The sequence below is a fragment of the Pongo abelii genome, chromosome 4 (assembly GCF_028885655.2).
Source record: "Pongo abelii isolate AG06213 chromosome 4, NHGRI_mPonAbe1-v2.0_pri, whole genome shotgun sequence".
Taxonomy (NCBI): Eukaryota; Metazoa; Chordata; class Mammalia; order Primates; family Hominidae; genus Pongo; species Pongo abelii.
In genome coordinates, this window is record NC_071989.2 from 187,691,763 (window position 1) to 187,709,939 (window position 18,177).

The window sequence follows — 18,177 nt, forward strand, 5'->3', positions numbered from 1 at the left end:
TCTTTCAACCTTTGCCTGTTACCCAGTTATTCCAAAGTCACCTCCACATTTTCAGGTATCTTTATAGAAATTCTTCACTTCACTGTACCAATTTTCTGTATTAGTCAATTCTCACATTGTTATGAAGAAATACCTCAGACTGGGTGATTTATAAGAAAAGAGGTGTAATTGGCTCACAGTTCCTGTACAAGAGGCATAGTGCCAGCATCTGCTTTTGGGGAGGCCTCAGGAGGCTTACAATCATGGCAGTAGGTGAGAGGGGAGCAGGCACATCAAATGGCAAAAGCAAAAGCAAGAATGAGGAGGGAGGCGTTACACACTTGTATACAACCATATCTCACAAGAACTCACTCATGATAGGACAGTACCAAGGGAGATGGTGCTATACCATTCATAAGAAACCACTCCCATGATCCATCACCTCCCATAAGGCCCCACCTCCAACACTGGGGATTACATTTCAATATGAAATTTGGGTGGGGACACACATCCAAACTATACCACCTAGATTATGTTATTTATTTCCTATCATATTTCATTTTATTTACTTCCTATATCATATTTCTTTCTTTTTTTTCTTTCCTTTTTTTTTCTTTTTTTTTTTTTGAGACAGAGTCTCACTCTGTCACCCAGGCTGGAGTGCAGTGATACTACCTCAGCTCACTGCAGCCTCCACCTCCTGGGTTCAAGCAACTCTCCCACCTCAGCCTCCCAAGGTAGCTAAGACTACAGGCGCCTGCCACCATGCCCAGCTAATTTTTGTATTTTTAGTAGAGATGGGATTCCACCATTTTGGCCAGGCTGGTCTTGAACTCCCGATCTCAAGTGATCCGCCTGCCTTGGCCTCTCAAAGTGCTGGGATTACGGCCATGAGCCACCACGCCCAGCCTTGACCGTATTTCTTAATCCTCATTTTATATCTGTGACCCTCAGACCCAGTGAGACAAGTAACTAGTTAAGATGGTGTTAAGAGCCAGGGTTTGAATCCAAGCTTGTCTGACTTTGGGCCAGCAATCTTTACACTGTATCACACTGTGACATTTTAGGAAGATTAATTTGGTGTAGGATTCTAGGTGGCCTCGTAGGAGGAAAGAAACTTCTGGTAGGAATACCAGATACAGTGTGCAGGGTTTCCTGATCTGCCTTTCCCAGTCCCAGCTCTTCTGCATATGTTTCCTTAGTTCCATCTTCATTATGTAGCCTACTCCAGTGGTCAGTGCCTTCACTGTCCATCCCTCCTGAATGGGCTCACTCTTTTCTCTGCTTACCCAGTACATCTGCCATCCCATGCTTTCAGTTCCCCTATTATCTTTAGACCAGTTAACTGTTGTTTCTCTCCCTTCCTATTTCTCTACCTAATTTTGGATACATCTTTGAAAGCTCTCAAATGTGCTCAACAGTTATTTTAGTTGATAGCTAGTTTAATTCTCTCATTCCTACCTTATGCAGTTTCCAGTCTCCTAGCACAGAAACCAATGAGAATTTGAATTTTTTTTTTTCAGATTGGGAGACAAGACTTGAAACCAAAGAGCCAACTCCAAAGCCCACAATATTACTGAAGATTTATGCGATGGGTTAACAATGGAAAAGGAAGGTATCTGGCATTCTACTCTAGGGGAAACCTGGGAACCTAATAATTGGTTAGAGGGACAACAGGATAGTCATCTGAGCCAAGTGGCAGTTACCCATAAGGAAACCTTCACTGAGATGAGAGTATGTGGAGGTAATGAATTTGAAAGATGTTCCGGAGGTAATGACTTTGAAAGATGTTCCAGCCAAGATTCAATCCTTGATACACAACAAAGCATTCCTATGGTAAAAAGGCCCCATAACTGTAATTCACATGGAGAAGATGCCACACAAAATTCTGAGTTAATTAAAACTCAAAGAATGTTTGTAGGAAAGAAGATCTATGAATGTAATCAGTGCAACAAAACCTTCAGCCAGAGCTCATCCCTTCTTAAGCACCAGAGGATTCATACTGGGGAGAAACCCTATAAGTGTAATGTATGTGGGAAACACTTCATTGAACGCTCCTCCCTTACTGTACATCAAAGAATTCATACTGGAGAGAAACCCTATAAATGTAATGAATGTGGGAAAGCCTTTAGTCAGAGCATGAACCTTACTGTCCATCGGCGAACTCACACTGGAGAGAAACCCTATCAGTGTAAAGAGTGTGGCAAAGCCTTCCATAAGAATTCGTCTCTTATTCAGCATGAAAGGATTCATACTGGAGAGAAACCCTACAAATGTAATGAATGTGGGAAAGCTTTTACCCAAAGCATGAATTTGACAGTCCATCAGAGAACTCATACAGGAGAAAAACCCTATGAATGTAATGAATGTGGAAAAGCCTTCAGTCAAAGCATGCATCTTATTGTACATCAGAGAAGCCATACTGGAGAAAAACCCTATGAGTGTAGTCAATGTGGAAAAGCCTTTAGTAAGAGCTCAACTCTTACCCTACATCAGCGAAATCACACTGGAGAAAAACCCTACAAATGTAACAAATGCGGGAAATCCTTTAGCCAAAGTACATATCTTATAGAACATCAGAGACTTCATTCTGGAGTAAAACCTTTTGAATGTAATCAGTGTGGAAAAGCTTTCAGTAAGAATTCATCTCTAACTCAACATCGGAGAATTCACACTGGAGAGAAACCTTACGAGTGTATGGTATGTGGAAAACATTTCACTGGACGATCATCCCTTACCGTGCATCAGGTTATTCACACTGGAGAGAAACCTTATGAGTGCAATGAATGTGGAAAGGCATTCAGCCAGAGTGCTTACCTTATTGAACATCAAAGAATTCATACTGGTGAGAAACCCTATGAATGTGATCAGTGTGGAAAAGCCTTCATTAAGAATTCATCCCTTACAGTGCATCAGAGAACTCATACAGGAGAGAAACCCTATCGGTGTAATGAATGCGGAAAAGCCTTCAGCCGGAGTACAAACCTTACACGACATCAAAGAACTCATACGTGAGTTCTTTGGCCCTTACCTCATGATTAACTTTTCAGTAATAATCATATGAGACATCATACAATGTAGAAATCTAATAAATGTAATGATTGTGGGAATCTTTCAGTGAAAGTACAATATATCAGATCAGATAATACCACTGCAGAGAATCCATCTAAAAGTAGAGAAATCTTGATTCGGAAGGTATAACTTACTTTGTATCAGAAGGTTTAAGCAGTTAATAGAAACAATGAAGACTCATGCTGAAGATAAGTTCTGTTTATATCATACTGCACATTCTCCTTTGGCCATCAGAGACTTTACACTGGAGAGAAAAATGTGAGCGTGTTTAACTGGACAGCCCAGAGACCTGGTATGTAGTCCTAATCTGCCACTGCCTTGGACAAGTTGCCTACTTCCATCAGGTTATGGTTCTTTATTTGGTAAATGAATGATTTTGGAGTTAGAAATCTTGTAGGAGCTCTGTTAGCTCTAAAATGCTACAGCCCTATAAATATAATGAATGCTGGGAAATCTTTGTTCTTTTACGGTCTTATGTGGTCTGTATGCTGTCTAGATGCTCTTGTTCCACAATCTGGTTTCCTTGGATGCTTTTAGTCAAAATTATTTACCTTTACCAATTCGTAGTACCCTTCCATGCCCCTAATCTTTCCCTGCATTGTTATTTTGTCCCCTAACTACAGGCTGGTTTCCATAAATTAATGGAATAAGTATGCAAATTTTTTCATTTATTTATTTATTTATTTATTTTGAGATGGAGTTTCGCTCTGTTGCCCAGGCTGGAGTGCAGTGGCGCAATCTCAGCTCACTGCAAGCTCCACCTCCCGGGTTCATGCCATTCTCCTGCCTCAGCCTCCCAAGTAGCTGGGACTACAGGCACCCGCCACTATGCCCGGCTAATTTTTTTGTATTTTTAGTAGAGATGGGGTTTCACCATGTTAGCCAGGATGGTCTCAATCTCCTGACCTCGTGATCCACCCACCTCGGCCTCCCAAAGTGCTGGGATTACAGGCATGAGCCACTGTGCCCGGCCAAGTATGCAAATCTTAATGCAATAGCATGCTGTTTTGAGTTCTCAATTAATAGTTATTAAACTGTTGTTAAATGATCATTTAGAAAATAACACAGTCCTATAAGTACAAAGGAATCACATATCTTTGTCATATTCTGGCTATCAAAGTGGAAAAGAAAAACAGAGGGGCTGAACACTAATAGACATAGTCATCTGACCTATTAACAAAATGTTGAGGCTGGACAAGGTGGCTCATGCCTGTAATCCCAGCACTTTGGGAGGCTGAGGCAGGATGATTGTTTGAGCTCAGGAGCTGAAGACCACCCTGGGCAACATAGTGAGACCTTGTCTCTACAAAAAATTTTTTAAAAATTAACCAGGCATGGTGGCATATGTCTGTAGTCCCAGCTAGTCAGAAGGCTGAGGTGAGATAATAACTTGAACCCAGGAGGTTGAGGCTATAGTGAGCAGTGATTGTGCCACTGCACTCCAGCCTAGGCAACAGAATAAGAACTTTGTCTCAAAACAAAAAACAAAAACGTTGCATCTCAAAAACATACTCAAAACAATATAGGGAGATTTTATAGATCTGTAGTTATTGTAGTAGTTAAGATAGCTTTGTTTATTTCACTCACATATACCAAGTCCTAAATATGTGTTAGACATGATTAGAAAATCAAAATGAGTAAGATATATTCTTTGGTTTATAAGGGTTAAACTAAAAAAGTGGCAGTATGATGGGAGAGGAGAGGAAGAATACAAGCAATCACAAGCAGAATCTAGGAAATCTGGTAAAGGACTAAATGGGCCACTTGAATGAGAAGGAAGAGTCTAGGATGACTTGGAGTTCTTACTTTGGTAGATAAGGTTGCCATAATTAAAAACACCTGTAGTTGCCCAATTTTGTGGAGCAATGATGAGTTCACTTTGGGTACATTTCCATGAGTCTGTGGGACATCCGAGGGAAGGGTCCTGATAGGCAGCAGAGTAAGTGATAAAGGAGACACATTTGCAGGACTGTCATTGATGGGGTAGGTGGTAAAAAGAGGAAGCAGTAGACGCTAAGTGGAATAAACAGCAAAAAGAAAAACAGAAAAATCAAAAGTTGGTGCCACAAAGGTAAAAAGATAGTTTTAACACAGCGATAGGAATAGTTAATACTGTGAAATGCTACGGAGGGCAAAGATAAAAATAGAACTATGTCAGCCAGTTGCAGTGGCTCATGCCTGTAATCCCAGCACTTTGGGAGGCCAAGGCAGGCGGGTCACGAGATCAGGAGATCAAGACCATCCTGGCTAACATGGTGAAACCCTGTCTCTACTAAAAATACAAAAAAAAAAAAAAAAATAGCCGGGCATGGTGGCACATGCCTGTAGTTGCAGCTACTTGGGAGGCTGAGGAGGCAGGAGAATGGCATGAACCCGGGAGGTGGAGCTTGCAGTGAGCCGAGGTCGTGCCACTACACTCCAGCCTGGGCAACAGAGCAAGACTCCGTCTCAAAAAAATGAGAACTATGTCCTTTTGTTTGGGCTATCAATTTAAGACAGATGGCTTAAAACCTCTGAGTGGGTTGAGGAGTGGGTTAAATGTTAAAAAGAACTTAGCAGCCTTACTGAGGTGGGAGAAACTCAGAAAGGTAACTAGAGGGAGGCTGGGGCTTGGAGCATATCAGAAGAGCTGTGGGCTGCAAACAATGGAAAGCCCAGTCCGTGATGGTGTAAGAAAGCAGAGATTTAGTTTTCTCACATAACATATCTGGAAGTGGCTGTCACTTGTTCACAGGTAAAACAATTCAGTGTCTTGAGTTTAATGTGGTTTCCATCATGGTTACATGATGATGACCATAGTATCAGGTAATGTATCTGCATTCAAGGCAGGAGGGAAGTGGGAGGGGAGCACCAGCAACATCAGTGCCTTTGATCGGGAAAGTTTTTCCCAGAAGCCACTCAGCAGACTCCTGCTTACATCTCATTGACCACAGCTGTGTTGCATGGCCACCCCTAGCACGAGGAAGGCTGTGGAAAGAAGTATTTAACCTTTCCAGCCTCTGTAGAGGAGGCAGGCACAAAAAGCGGGGGTCGAGAATGGTGTTGATTTAGCCAGCCAACAATCTGCCAGGAAGTGTTTGTAGGATTTAAGGTAGGATTGCGCATGTTCATAACTGAAAAAAGAGGTGTGGAAGAGTGAAGGTACAGAAAGGAGGGGACACGCAGCTCAAAGTGGGAAGATAAGATCTGGAACACAGGTAGAGGCTGTAGGGATCGCTTTCAACAGGAGGAAGGAAACTTTCCCCTGGGAGAGATGTGACGCCACAAATGGTGGGTACAGAAGATGTTTGTGGGTGGCAACGGAGGAAGTTCCTGTGAACTATTAACTATTTGAACCTTCAGCATCCAGTCCCTCTTGGCTAGGTGACCTCTCAGGGTTAATATTTTACCAATTTTGAGTCATTGCATCCATCCTAGGCTTCAAAACCCTTCATTTTTCCCTTTCTCTCTTGTCCTGTGCCTGCCTTTTGAGCCTTTATTTTGCTGCTGTCATCATTTCCATCTATTTTCTACCCATTTCTTTTGTCTGCCTCCTTTCTTCCCCTCTAGCTCTCTCTCTTGAGATCATGTGAGGAACAAGAAAAAAATATCGGAAGAGGAAGGAGGAGACCCTGCAGAAGAGAGAGATTATTAAAAATTTAAGTTCCTGAGGATATGGCTAGTTTGATGTTTTATTCCCCCTTCTCTAACTCCAATGGTTTGTATTTGAGTGTAGGCAAGGAGACCCAGGATCTGCATGCTGAGTTGAGAAGTGTGTGTGTGTGTGGAAGGAGGCGAGGGCAGAAGAGTGGAGAATCTCAGTGTCAATGATTTGCCCCATCTTCCTCCAGCCTCCAAACTTGGAATGAAGGGAAGGGTGCTCTTTATTTGTGAAACAATAATAATCTGGACCAATTGGGTTTCTTTCATGGAATTTCAGCATTAGGACAGAGGCACTTGGGTGTTAGAAGATGAAAGTACTAGATATGAGAGCTGATGCTGACATCTTGGGTCATGTGCAAATTTAATTTTAAGCAAAGGAATCCAACCAACTGGGAGGAGTACTGGGAGTATAAGGCTCTGGGAGAGAGGACCCTTCATTTCAGTGTCCGTTCTCAGGCAGAACAGAAGTTTCAGTAATATATGAGGATTTTTTGGTAACTTAAAGTGCAGTACAGCCAGGCCTTGTGGCACCTGGGAATCCCCAGCAGCCAAGGATATGTGCATGCTCTCTCCCTCTGTCTTCGTCCCCTACCCCTCGCCACTGCTACCACCACCACATGGGCTGTTACTGCTTTGTCCATCCCCTCACTGGTGGTTGGATTCCTTTGTTTACAGTTAAATTTGCACATGACCCAAGATGTCAGCATCAGCTCTCGTATCTAGTGAACTTTCATCTTCGAACACCCGAGTGTCTCTGTCCTAATGCTAAAATTCCATGAAAGAAACCCATTTGGTCCAGATCATCCTTTTAAGACAAGCCTCACAAGTCACCTTTTCTGGCCAAGTACCCATCCAGTCAGCTGGTGGGAGGAGGCCCGCCATGTGATCACTGTCCATGCAGTCGGGCCTGTGTGCAGCAAACTGTGATAGATATGACCAATATGTCATGAGATAGTTACTGAACACCTACTCAGTAGTTGCTAGTGATTTAGAGCTCAGAAGGAGCTCAAGGTAGGAAGTCTGAAATAAACCAGGAGTTAGGATGCACTATAGGGTGACTTTGAAGGTAGCAAGAAACACCGCACCCTCTGGAACTATAGAGAATTGGGTGACCAGGGTATTTCCTCTATGGCTGGATCATCATTCAAAAGACTGAAATAGGGCCATTCCCTCCACTTGAGCTCTGTGAAATGGGCCCCTGGGCATTTAAAGAGGTTACCAGTCAGGTTCTCTGACGAATAAAAGTGGAGCTGCAGAATATGGTGCCAGTACCCCTCTCCTAGATACTGCATAGCTTCCAACTGCCTCTGGCTCCTGAAAAGTATCACAACAGATGTGGAGGAGAAGCGTCTCTGAAAAATTTACGAATGCTTATAACTTAATTGAGGTAGGTTATTTCCTTGCCTATATACAAATTGGCATGATCTGATGGTCTGTGGTCAAGAGACTCATAAGTGATTGGCCTGTGCTGCATGTTATTGTGACAAGGATGAGTAAGACTTTGTTCCTACTCATAGTGTAGTTCATTCAAGCAACTCAACATTTATTGAGCTGCTAGCATAAGTCAGCTTCTATGAATTGCAGGGTAAGTGACGCCTGATCTCTGCTGTCAAGTAGCTCCTAGCACACAGTGCCATAAGAGTGAACTAGTTGGGTGAACAGAAGATGGGAGGAAATGAGAAGGTGCAGGGAAGAATAGGAGTAATGGCAAGAGAGGCTAAGAGAGCATAGTGTATATTCAGGAAATTCTAAGAGATGTATGATTTAAGCATAGAGTAGAAGTCAAGAAGTGGGAATAAATGAGGCTAAAGAAAGATCTTATATCACGCTTCAAGGGTCCCAACAGGGCTCAGCAAATGGACACCAGGAATTACTGGCAAGTAGCCACTGTCCTGGGGAAGAGTAAACAGAATGGTGATGGAGGTCTTGGCCAAATGTAAGTGTTCATTTGCATATCCATAGTTACGCAAATGAACACATAGAAGGGAAAGGGGTTCTCCAGACCACATTTTAACCTCCTTTCTCCGAGGAGACTGGTTCCTGATGAGAATCCTTGACAGAAGCAGGGGCTTCCTCAGTGAATGCTCAGAACAATATGGTGTGTGAGCCCTGGCTAAAGCCAAAGGGTGTGTCAGGCTTCATATCAGAGGTTTCACTGCTTCTCTTCAGCTTGAATAGTTTTGTTTGTTTGTTTTTTAGTTGCCTGTGGAAGGGCACCTGTTAGGTACTCCTAACAGACTACAGCATCACCAGGACAAATGGGTCAGATAAATGAAGGTTTTATTACTGTTTTCAGTTCTGGAAGACTTGGGCCTTTGTATGTCAGTTCTTTGCCATCTGGGTGACAAGTAATAAGAGCACTTTTGAACCTTCCAACATCAACAGGAGAAGGACTCCTGGTTCCAAGGACATGGGACCTGAGCAAGGCACTTAACAGATCAGTGCCTCAGTTTTCTCATTTATTAATAGGGCAAACCTCAGTTTTTGGTTGCATTAGATAATGTAAAGTGCTTATAAAAGTGCCCAACATGGCCACGCGCAGTGGCTCACGCCTGTAATCCCAGCACTTTAGAGGGTCGATGCGGGCAGATCACCTGAAGTCAGGAGTTCAAGACTAGCCTGACCAACCTGGGGAAACCCCATCTCTACTAAAAATACAAAATTATCCAGGCGTGGTGGCACATGCCTGTAGTCCCAGCTACTGGGGAGGCTGAGGCAGGAGAATTGCTTGAACCCGGGAGGCGGAGGTTGTGGTGAGCCGAGGTCAACAAAAGTGAAACTGTTTCAAACAAAAAAACTCCAAACATGTAGTTAGTGCTCAATACATATTATCATTCTTGTATTCCTGAAAACAATAATATCCAAACTCCTGAGCATAGCACCCAGAACCCTTCAATATCTTAGAATCATTAGGCTCTCAAAGCAAATGCCTTGTGGAAAGGTTATATAATTGTGGGAGGCTACTTGTAATTGTGGACTGCTGTCATTGCCTCCTCATTGGTTTTCCTGTATCCCCTCTAGCTCCACCACTGTCTGCCTTCTTTGAAGCTGACCAGTGCTTCTATCAAAATGTGTCCAGCCATGTCACACTTTCGAATCTAATCATTTCCAGGCACAGAATAAATCCAAATTTCCTTCCTTCAAGGCCTGTAGTTACTCCTGCAACAGCATCTCGCAGTCTTCCTTGTTCAGTAGGCCCTCGCCAGTCATACTGACCTTGCCAAGCCTGGAGTTCACCAAGCACACTTCTCTGGTCAACATTTCTGTTCCCTCCCTTTAGAAGGCACTTTACCCATAGAGTCACATCGTTTCTTCCCTCACTGTATTCAGATCTCTGCTCAGGTGTTAACCTCCTCAAAGAGAACTTCCAAAACTGCTGCTTGAAATAATTCCCCGCCCCATCACACCCTAACCCCTGACAGTAGTGTTATCACTACCGGATAAATATTTTCTACTTGTCTGACCCCTTCTCTAGTACAATTAAAACTCCATGAGTGCAGGGGTTTCACAGCTATTTCTCCAGCCCCTGGACTTGGGGTTCTTACTCTCTGGAGCCCAGTTTGAGTGACTTGGAGTCACGAGGGAGGGGGGAGAGAAGGGTTACCAGCGATATTCACACAACATTCTCCCCCTCTGGTGCTTTGCCGGGTCCCTGGGAGCTGCTACAGGGGCTGCACAGCGGCTGACCCTGGCCTTGTCAAGCACTTGACACATAAGTGCTTCAAAGTGTCTATAGAATGAAATCTTCAATAAAACTCCAAACAGAATGCTGTAGTCACTGACACTGCTTCCTAAAACGTGGCCAACAATTCCGTATGTGACAAACAGGTCACATTCTTGATTTTTTTTAACCACCAACAAAGTTAAAACCCTCTCATCTTTCCTTCCTGAGCTCCATGCAAATTACCTATTCAAAAGCAACTAAGTATCTCCAGTTGGATATTCTTAAGCATCATCTCATTCTTGCCAGTCTCTGCAAAATATGGTCGACAAAAATAAATACCACCTTCTTAAATACCACCCAGCTGTCCAAGATGGAGACTTCCTGGCATGCAGGCGCCTTCCTCTCCCTCGTCCCCACCTCTGAGAAGTTCCCAAGCACGAAGTGTTCTGCGTCCCGAACATTCCAGGGGCCGCCAGCCACCATGGGCTCTGTCCTGAGGTGCCAGGCAGGACACCCCTGCCCGACATCCTTGTCCTCCCGCACTGCACACGCGTTAACGGCTGTGGCGTCTCCACCCCAGCACACACTGGCCCGCCCGCAGGGCCAGGCTGGAAGTGCCGGGCGCTTGCCAGGCCAAGGAGCAATTCTGTTGCCTTCCAGGCCTTTTCGGCGCGGTCCCAGTCAGGAACGCGCCCTGTCGCCTCCTACTCCGTCTTCCCGACCCTCTCGATCCTCTCTCGTCAGCGATCGGGCGTCGCTCCCCTGGACTAACCTCCCTTGCCCCATCTTCAGCTTTTCGCTGGTCTGCATCTTCCTGCGCCTTAGTGCAAGGCAGAGACCTGGTTCTAAAGCGAACGGAACGGAACCGATTCTGTAAGTTGTGATGAGCGCGCTGAGGTCGGCGTGGAGGGGTCTCTGGGAAAGGTAGTTTCCGCGCCTAAAGCGCCGGGGGCGGGGCCCTGTTCCCGCAGGCGCAAGGCAGCGCTGTCTCCGCCGATTGTCCCTCTGGGAAGTGGAGTCTGGCAGGCGGAACTGCAGCAGCCCTGAGACTTGTGGGAATTCGGCCCAAGGGTTCCCAGGGCAACGCGCAAGCGCAGTTCAGCTCCCGGCTGCAGACTCCAGCTCATTGTGTTCTGACTGCGATGTGGCGCTTGCGATCTCTCGCCGCCGGCAGAGGCTCCTCGAAGAGCGACGCGGGGCTGACCAGGCACGGTGGTCAAAGCCGCAGAGGGAGAGCGGGAGCGGTCGTGAAGTCGTCTGGGGAGAAGGGCGGAGGCAAAGCCGAGGAGGTGCGGGTTGTGGTCCATTCTGGAGGACGCCGATCGAATGCCCCAAACTTCCCGGAATGTATGTCTGAGATTTGATCCCAGAGAGGGAGGACGGCCAGGGGTGATCATCCTGGGCTTAGGGTCGAGTCTGTGAGTGCCTGTGGAGGAGATGAAGCCAGGGCCTCTGGCATGTGTCTTGGAGCGGACTCCGAGAAGCCCAAGGTTTCCGCTCAGGTGGTAGATACACGCCTGGCGTGGTTCCGAGTCCTGCGCCAGGAACTCGCCAAGGCCGGAGGCAGCTGCTGCGCAACCCCAGCCACAGCCCCCGAGGGACCTGGCGAAGCGGCAGGGGCGGGACGGGGTTGTGTGTGATTAGGGTTCCTAACCCTTCCCTCTCCCCTCCCGCCCAACTCACACAAACGCCGCTTCTGCCCACCCGTGACTCCAGGCCCCCAAACTGGGCCCCAGAGAGTGAGAAGGCTGAGGCCAGAGACGGGTTTGCCTGAGAGGCTTCGACAGTGAAGAGCCAGCCTTCTTAGCCTCCTTTTTGAGGAGGAAGAAGACTACCCTCCTTTTCCTCTTCTCCTGTCACTCCCAGATAAGGCAGCTGTTCCAAAGCCGCAGAGGGAGAGCGGAGCGGTCTTCCAATCCAGTCGAACCCAGACACTGCCGTCCGTTGCCTCTCCCCAGCGCTCCCACCTTTTCGGGTACATCCTGGTGGGTTCTGGAGCTGAATAACTTGTTAAACAGATAATTCTCGGCCAGGTGCGGCGGCTCACGCCTGTAATCCCAGTACTTCGGGAGGCCGAGGCGAGCCGATCACCTGAGGTCAGGAGTTCGAGACCAGCCTGGCCAACATGGTGAAATCCCGGTATCTACTAAAAATATAAAAATTAGCCGGGCGTGGTGGCGGGTGCGTGTAATCCCAGCTACTCGGGAGACTGGGACAGGAGAATCGCTTGAACCCGGAAGGCGGAGGTTGCAGTGAGCCAAGATTGTGCCACTGCACTCCAGCCTAGGTGACAGAGCGAGACTCTGTCTCAAACAAAAAAAAAAAAAAAAAAAAAAAGAATTCTCTTGAGATCGCTCAGTGAGGCTGCAGGGAAAGACCAGAGGGTGGGTGGAAGGCATGAGAACTGGACCTGGAGCAGGCTTTCTGCAAGGAAAAGTCAATATATAGTACCCTCTGAAGTTGGAGAGAGAATGGGGAGCAAACAGGAACCAAAACACTCACTGCTTGGGGTACTGGAGGCCTCTCAGGATGTGAATGCTCACTGCCTTGCTCTGGACTGCTGTATGAGAGCTTTTGACTCAGTCCTCTCCTAATAGCAGGTGTGTGGACCCTTCTAGCCTGAGGAGTCCTGCAGGTGTGAAGCTCCACACCTGCCTCCATAGCACTTTGCCTGTCCCTAAGAGGGCTCATCGGAGAAGAAAGAATGGCTGTCAGCCACCTGCCAATGATGGTCCAGGTGAGTGGGGGTTTCTTCCCCCTAAATTGCTTTCTGGATTTGAAGAGTGTGGCATATTTCCTTCCTCAGACCGGGTGCTTTTCTCCCAATCCAGTCCCACCCAGACACTGACCTCAGTTGCCTCTCCCCAACCAATAACCCCCCAACCCCGCCCCATATCCGGCTCATCCTGGTGGGTGTTGGAGCTGTATAACTTGCTAAAGGTCACATAAATGTCACAGTTGGGACTGGAACCCAGGTCCCTGTGAAATCAAAACCTGTACTCTTTTTACTAGCAAGTAAGATTAGAGATCTGAAGTGGTAAAAGCATGTATTAGTCCCTTTTTGCATTGCTCTAACTAAATATCTGAGGCTGGGTAATTGATAAGAAGTTTAATTGGCCCACGGTTCTGTAGGCTGTACAGAAAGCATGGTGTCAGCATCTACTTCTGATGAGGCCTTTAAAAACTTCCAATCATGGTAGAAGGTGAAGGGGGAGCAGGCACATCACACGGTGAGAAAGGGAGCAAGAGAGAGAAGCGGGAGGTCCTAGACTCTTAAACAACTGGATCTCATGTGAACCAACTGAGCGAGAATTCACTCATCACCAAGAGGACGGCACTAAGTCATTCATGGGGGATCTATCCCCATGATCCAACACCTCCCACCAGGCCCCACCTCCAACATTGGAGGTCACATTTCAACAGGAGAGTTGGAAGGGACATACATCAAAACTGTATCAGGGCAGTATCTCACACAGAGCTCAAAGAAGGGTATTGTGGGAACACTTTTTTGGGGAGGTGTGATTTACTAGACTCTCTTTCTTTTATGACATTTGGCTTTTTTACCAATGAAATTATTCAAAAGACTATTCTGCCAAAAAGTCCTATAAATTCCTAAAACACTTTGAGCAGTCCTAGCATCTTTAGAATAAGAATATGGGCCAGACGCGGTGGCTCACGCCTGTAATCCCAGCACTTTGGGAGGCCGAGGCGGGTGGATCACGAGGTCAGGAGATCGAGACCATCCTGGCTAACATGGTGAAACCCCGTCTCTACTAAAAATACAAAAAAAAATTAGCCGGGCATGGTGGCAGGCGCTTGTAGTCCCCACTACTCGGGAGGCTGAGGCAGGAGAATGGCGTGAACCCAGGAGGCAGAGCTTGCAGTGAGCCAAGATCGCGCCACTGCACTCCAGCTTGAGTGACAGAGCGAGACTCTTGTCTCAAAAAAAAAAAAAAAAAAAGAATATGGACTGTGCTTTGAAGGAGACAGCATTCATTTGGGCATATACATTCTGATACATTTCGTTAAATTGTTCTAATTCCTTCACATTTAAACCTCCCCAAGGACTGGAATGTGTGGCAGGAATCACTGGAAAGGATGACCAGCTAGGTGGGAGCGCCATGTTCAACATAGCACAGCTCACCGGCTGTACCCCTCTCCCTCTTGGCTTCTGACTTGTCACTTAGGACCCTTCTCATGCACCGCTTTTTCTGCAGAACCTGTCTGCACCCACAGTGCCAGTCTGCTGTGATATTTTCCTTCCCTAACCTTTTCCTCAAAGTCACTGTCGGTGTCATACAATTTATCTTTGTTTATAGGCTGCCTTGATTTGGTTGCCGTTCAGCAGACATATGTTAGGGCTGTAAAATGTGCCAGGAATTATGATCTGGGCTAGAAATACAAAGTGAACGATAAATGGTCCCTGACAAATTGGTTCATGGCTTCCATCCAAGTGTTTCTTGACTGCCTGCCATGGGCCAAGTCTCTGGGTGCAGGTAACGGAAACCTAATTCAGACTGCCTCAGGCAGAAGCAGGCACTGATTGGAAAGATATGGAGGTGTTCCCCCAAATGCAAAGGCAAAGACACAGCTGGATGTTGACTATGGAAGTGGGGTCTACAATAACCTGAGGGTCCTTTCTCTTGGACCTTTGGTTCCTTCTCTGGGCTTCCGCTTACCTCTTTTTTCTTAGTGAACACCAGCTCCCTTAACTTCTCAGCCAACTGGGAAGACAAGAGCTGTAATAGCTACTGGATTTTACATGCTAGGTTAGGTTTCGGCTACACCTGTGCGTCAGGACAGAGAGACTTTCCTCTGTGACCCCATCTCAGAGTTTCTAAGAAAGGGACTAGTTCTAATCAGAAGGAACAAGTTTCCTGTTGCGCAGAATGACTGGTTCCATGGGACCCAGGTGTGTGTATGCACATGTGCACACGTATGCATGCGTGTGTGTGTGTGTGTTGAGAGTGTGTGTCACAGGGTGTGTGTGTGAGTATTTGTGTTCAGGTGTGTGTGTTCGGGTGTGTGTGTGTGCTTGCGTGTGTGCGTGTGTGTCGTGTGTGTTGAGGGTCTGTGGGGGGATGTGTAGGGCTGTGTCGTTGTATGTGTGTGTGTATGTTTCTCGGTGTGTTTGTGTGTGTGTCTGTGTGTGTATTTGTATGTGGGGGGTATGGGTATGTGTTGTGTGTATGTGCATGTGCACTTGTGTGATGTGTGTCTGTGTATGTTTGTGTTTGTGTGTGTTTGTATGTGGGTGTATGGATATGGGTTGTGTGTGTGTGTCTCTGTTTTTGTGTGCTTCTGTGTGTGAGTTTATGTGTGTTTGTGAGGGGTATGGATATGGGTGTGTGTATGCTTGTGTGTGTATGTGAATGTTGTGGGGGGTGTGTGTTGTGTATGTGTATGTGGAGGGATATGGGTGTGTGTGCTTGTGTGTGTGCATCTCTGTGGGGGGAGTGTGGGTATGGGTCTGTATGTGTTTGTATATAGATGTATGTGTGTGTCTGTGTGTGCTTGTGTATGTGTCTCTGTGTGTAGGGGGTGTGGATATGGGTGTGTTTTGTGTGTGTGTGTGTGTGTGTGTGGAAGGGTGTGGGTATGTATGCTTGTGTGTGTGTGTCTCTGTGTGTGTGGGGGGGGTATGGGTATGGGTGTGTGTGTGTTTTGAGGGTGGGGAGGTACACCCTGAAGAAAAGCAGGAGTTTTGAGCAGCCACAGATAGGTGTCGAGTACATGGGCCGTGTTCCAGATGCGGGGAAGGCCAAGAGATGTAGAGACAGACAGTCCACATCTTGGAGTTAACAGTCTAGCGGGGGAGACTGAAAGTAAACCAAACATCACAATAAAATGGGACAGTGTCTCGATGGGCCCTCATAGGTGATTGTGGGAGCCATCAGGGAAGGCTGCGCTGAGCGAGCGGTGTCTATGCTGAGACCTACGTAGGATTTGGTCCCCTGGGGTGAGGGGAGAGGCGGGGCTAGGTGGTTTGAGGGAGATGGAGAAAATGTTCTGGGCTAAATGAATGGCAAGTTGGAAGTCTCAGTGCTGAGAAAGCCTATCTTCGCCACTATATATGTTTCTTCAGAGTGGAGAGCAATGTCTAGTCCGAGGCTAGGCCCCTAGGAGACCCTGAAGAGTGATGAACTTGTCACAGAACGCCAGCTCCCTGTGTGCCAGCAGTCCTGTAAATCTGCACAAGCTCCTGGGGCTGCCAGTCTCTTTTCCAGAGAACCATGTGCAGGAGTAGCCCCTGGTCAAGGAGAATGAATTTGCTGTTGCAGGAATTGGTGACCTTCAAGGATGTGGCTGTACTCTTCACCCAGGAAGAGTGGGGGCAGCTGAGCCCAGCCCAGAGGGCCCTGTACAGGGACGTGATGCTGGAGAACTACAGCAACCTGGTCTCCCTGGGTAAGTGGGACCCCTGCAAGGTTTCTCTTCACTTTTGGGGATCTCTTTGGGACCCTTACATTGACACCATATAGAAGAGTCGGTTGGACCAACTGAGGACGCTGTCTTCAAGGGTGCCATTAATATTTACCTGTCCTTGGTGTCCTGGGCACAGGCCTCTTTTGGAGTCTGCTGTGGATGCCTCAAAAGTGACTAGGGTCAAATGCTTTCTTTCTGGCAAGGAGAGGAACATGGAAACAGATTGTGTCAGGCCTGAGTCATCTTTTCCTCCTGCTGGGAACACACCTGACCCTGGGCTTTCCTGTCAAGTCCCATTTTCCGGCAAGCTCTGAGGACCAGGCTTTGTCTTTGCAGTGATTTTTATCTCTTGTATAAACAGATATGGTTCATTTTTGTCTCCCCTTAAAAACAGGACTCTTAGGACCCAAACCAGATATGTTTTCCCAGCTAGAAAAAAGGGAAGTGTGGATGCCAGAGGACACCCCTGGAGGCTTCTGTCTTGGTAAGAATCCTGTGTGTGGGAGACACTGGGAGGAGCCCTGCTGGGTAGGGAAGGCTCCGTAGGGAAGGCAGGGAGGCTCGCAAATGCATCAGCCTGAGGATTGAGAAAGAGCCTGTTTCACATTCATTCACCTGAATACCTTGTTGCTGCATTTGTTCCAGCCTGCACTGTCAACACGTAGCAGGTCTGGACCCTCCCCACAATGATTTTTCTTCTCTCCCTGTTTGGCATAGATTAGTAGAGTCTCTGGTCTAGAAAAGACTCAACTTCATCTGGGCAGTTCTCCCCACACCCCCATTCATGGGTGTCCTGTTCAGCATCTGACGGTGCGTTCTCTGCCTGCCCTTCTCTCATGAGGAGCCACAGCATGGCGGCTTCTGGTCTTAAGAGCCAGTTATCATGTGCCTACAAGGTATCTCCTCTAGCTACACATTGCACTTTTCTTCAACTACCTCCATATGTGTTTGTCCACGTGGGTTATTTATCTTCTATGTTTTGCTGGCCATAGTCTTTGACTGCAAGTGCCATGGAGACCAGGTTTATTGCATATTTTGCTGTGTTGCTCACACCTAGCACAGTGCTTGGCACCTAGTAAGTGGCACAGACTTGTTGCCTGGGGATACAAAAGACATGACAGTTTGGTGATGGTTACTTGTCTTGAGAAGCTCATTGTATCTGGTGGCTTAAGGGCAGTGGTGTGTTTTTCTCCCTTAATCCCCAGTATTCTAGAGAGCTTAGTGCCTTATCCAAGCACTGTAGCGTTTCACTATCAGCTAGCATTTTGCAGGCTGTGAAGTATTTTTATAAACCTTTTGTTACAGATTTTTCACAGTAACCCAGTACAGTAGGCAGGAATTTATATCCTACAATAAATAACTGTGTACCTGGAATATCTAGAACCCAATTTGTT

General features: G+C 46.7%; 2 protein-coding genes across 29 annotated transcripts in view; both read left to right on the forward strand.

Moving 5' to 3' along the window:
• The window catches only part of ZFP2 (ZFP2 zinc finger protein), a 47,283-nt gene extending 43,779 nt beyond the window's left edge, over positions 1–3,504 (forward strand). For all 19 annotated transcript variants that reach the window (XM_063724538.1, XM_063724539.1, XM_063724540.1 and 16 more), the window contains one exon: positions 1,503–3,504. In XM_063724538.1, coding sequence (XP_063580608.1) covers positions 1,582–2,994 — 1,413 coding nt within the window. In that variant the 5' untranslated portion in view covers positions 1,503–1,581 and the 3' untranslated portion in view covers positions 2,995–3,504. The remainder of the gene's footprint in view (positions 1–1,502) is intronic.
• The window catches only part of ZNF454 (zinc finger protein 454), a 43,218-nt gene continuing 28,258 nt past the window's right edge, over positions 3,218–18,177 (forward strand). The window contains exons 1-6 of one of the 10 annotated variants that reach the window (XM_054556356.2): positions 3,218–3,343; positions 6,601–11,704; positions 12,224–12,342; positions 12,955–13,094; positions 16,639–16,765; positions 17,178–17,267. In XM_054556356.2, coding sequence (XP_054412331.1) covers positions 13,062–13,094; positions 16,639–16,765; positions 17,178–17,267 — 250 coding nt within the window. In that variant the 5' untranslated portion in view covers positions 3,218–3,343; positions 6,601–11,704; positions 12,224–12,342; positions 12,955–13,061. The remainder of the gene's footprint in view (positions 3,344–6,600; positions 11,705–12,223; positions 12,343–12,954; positions 13,095–16,638; positions 16,766–17,177; positions 17,268–18,177) is intronic. The other 9 variants (XM_054556357.2, XM_063724530.1, XM_063724532.1 and 6 more) reach the window with 9 other exon arrangements.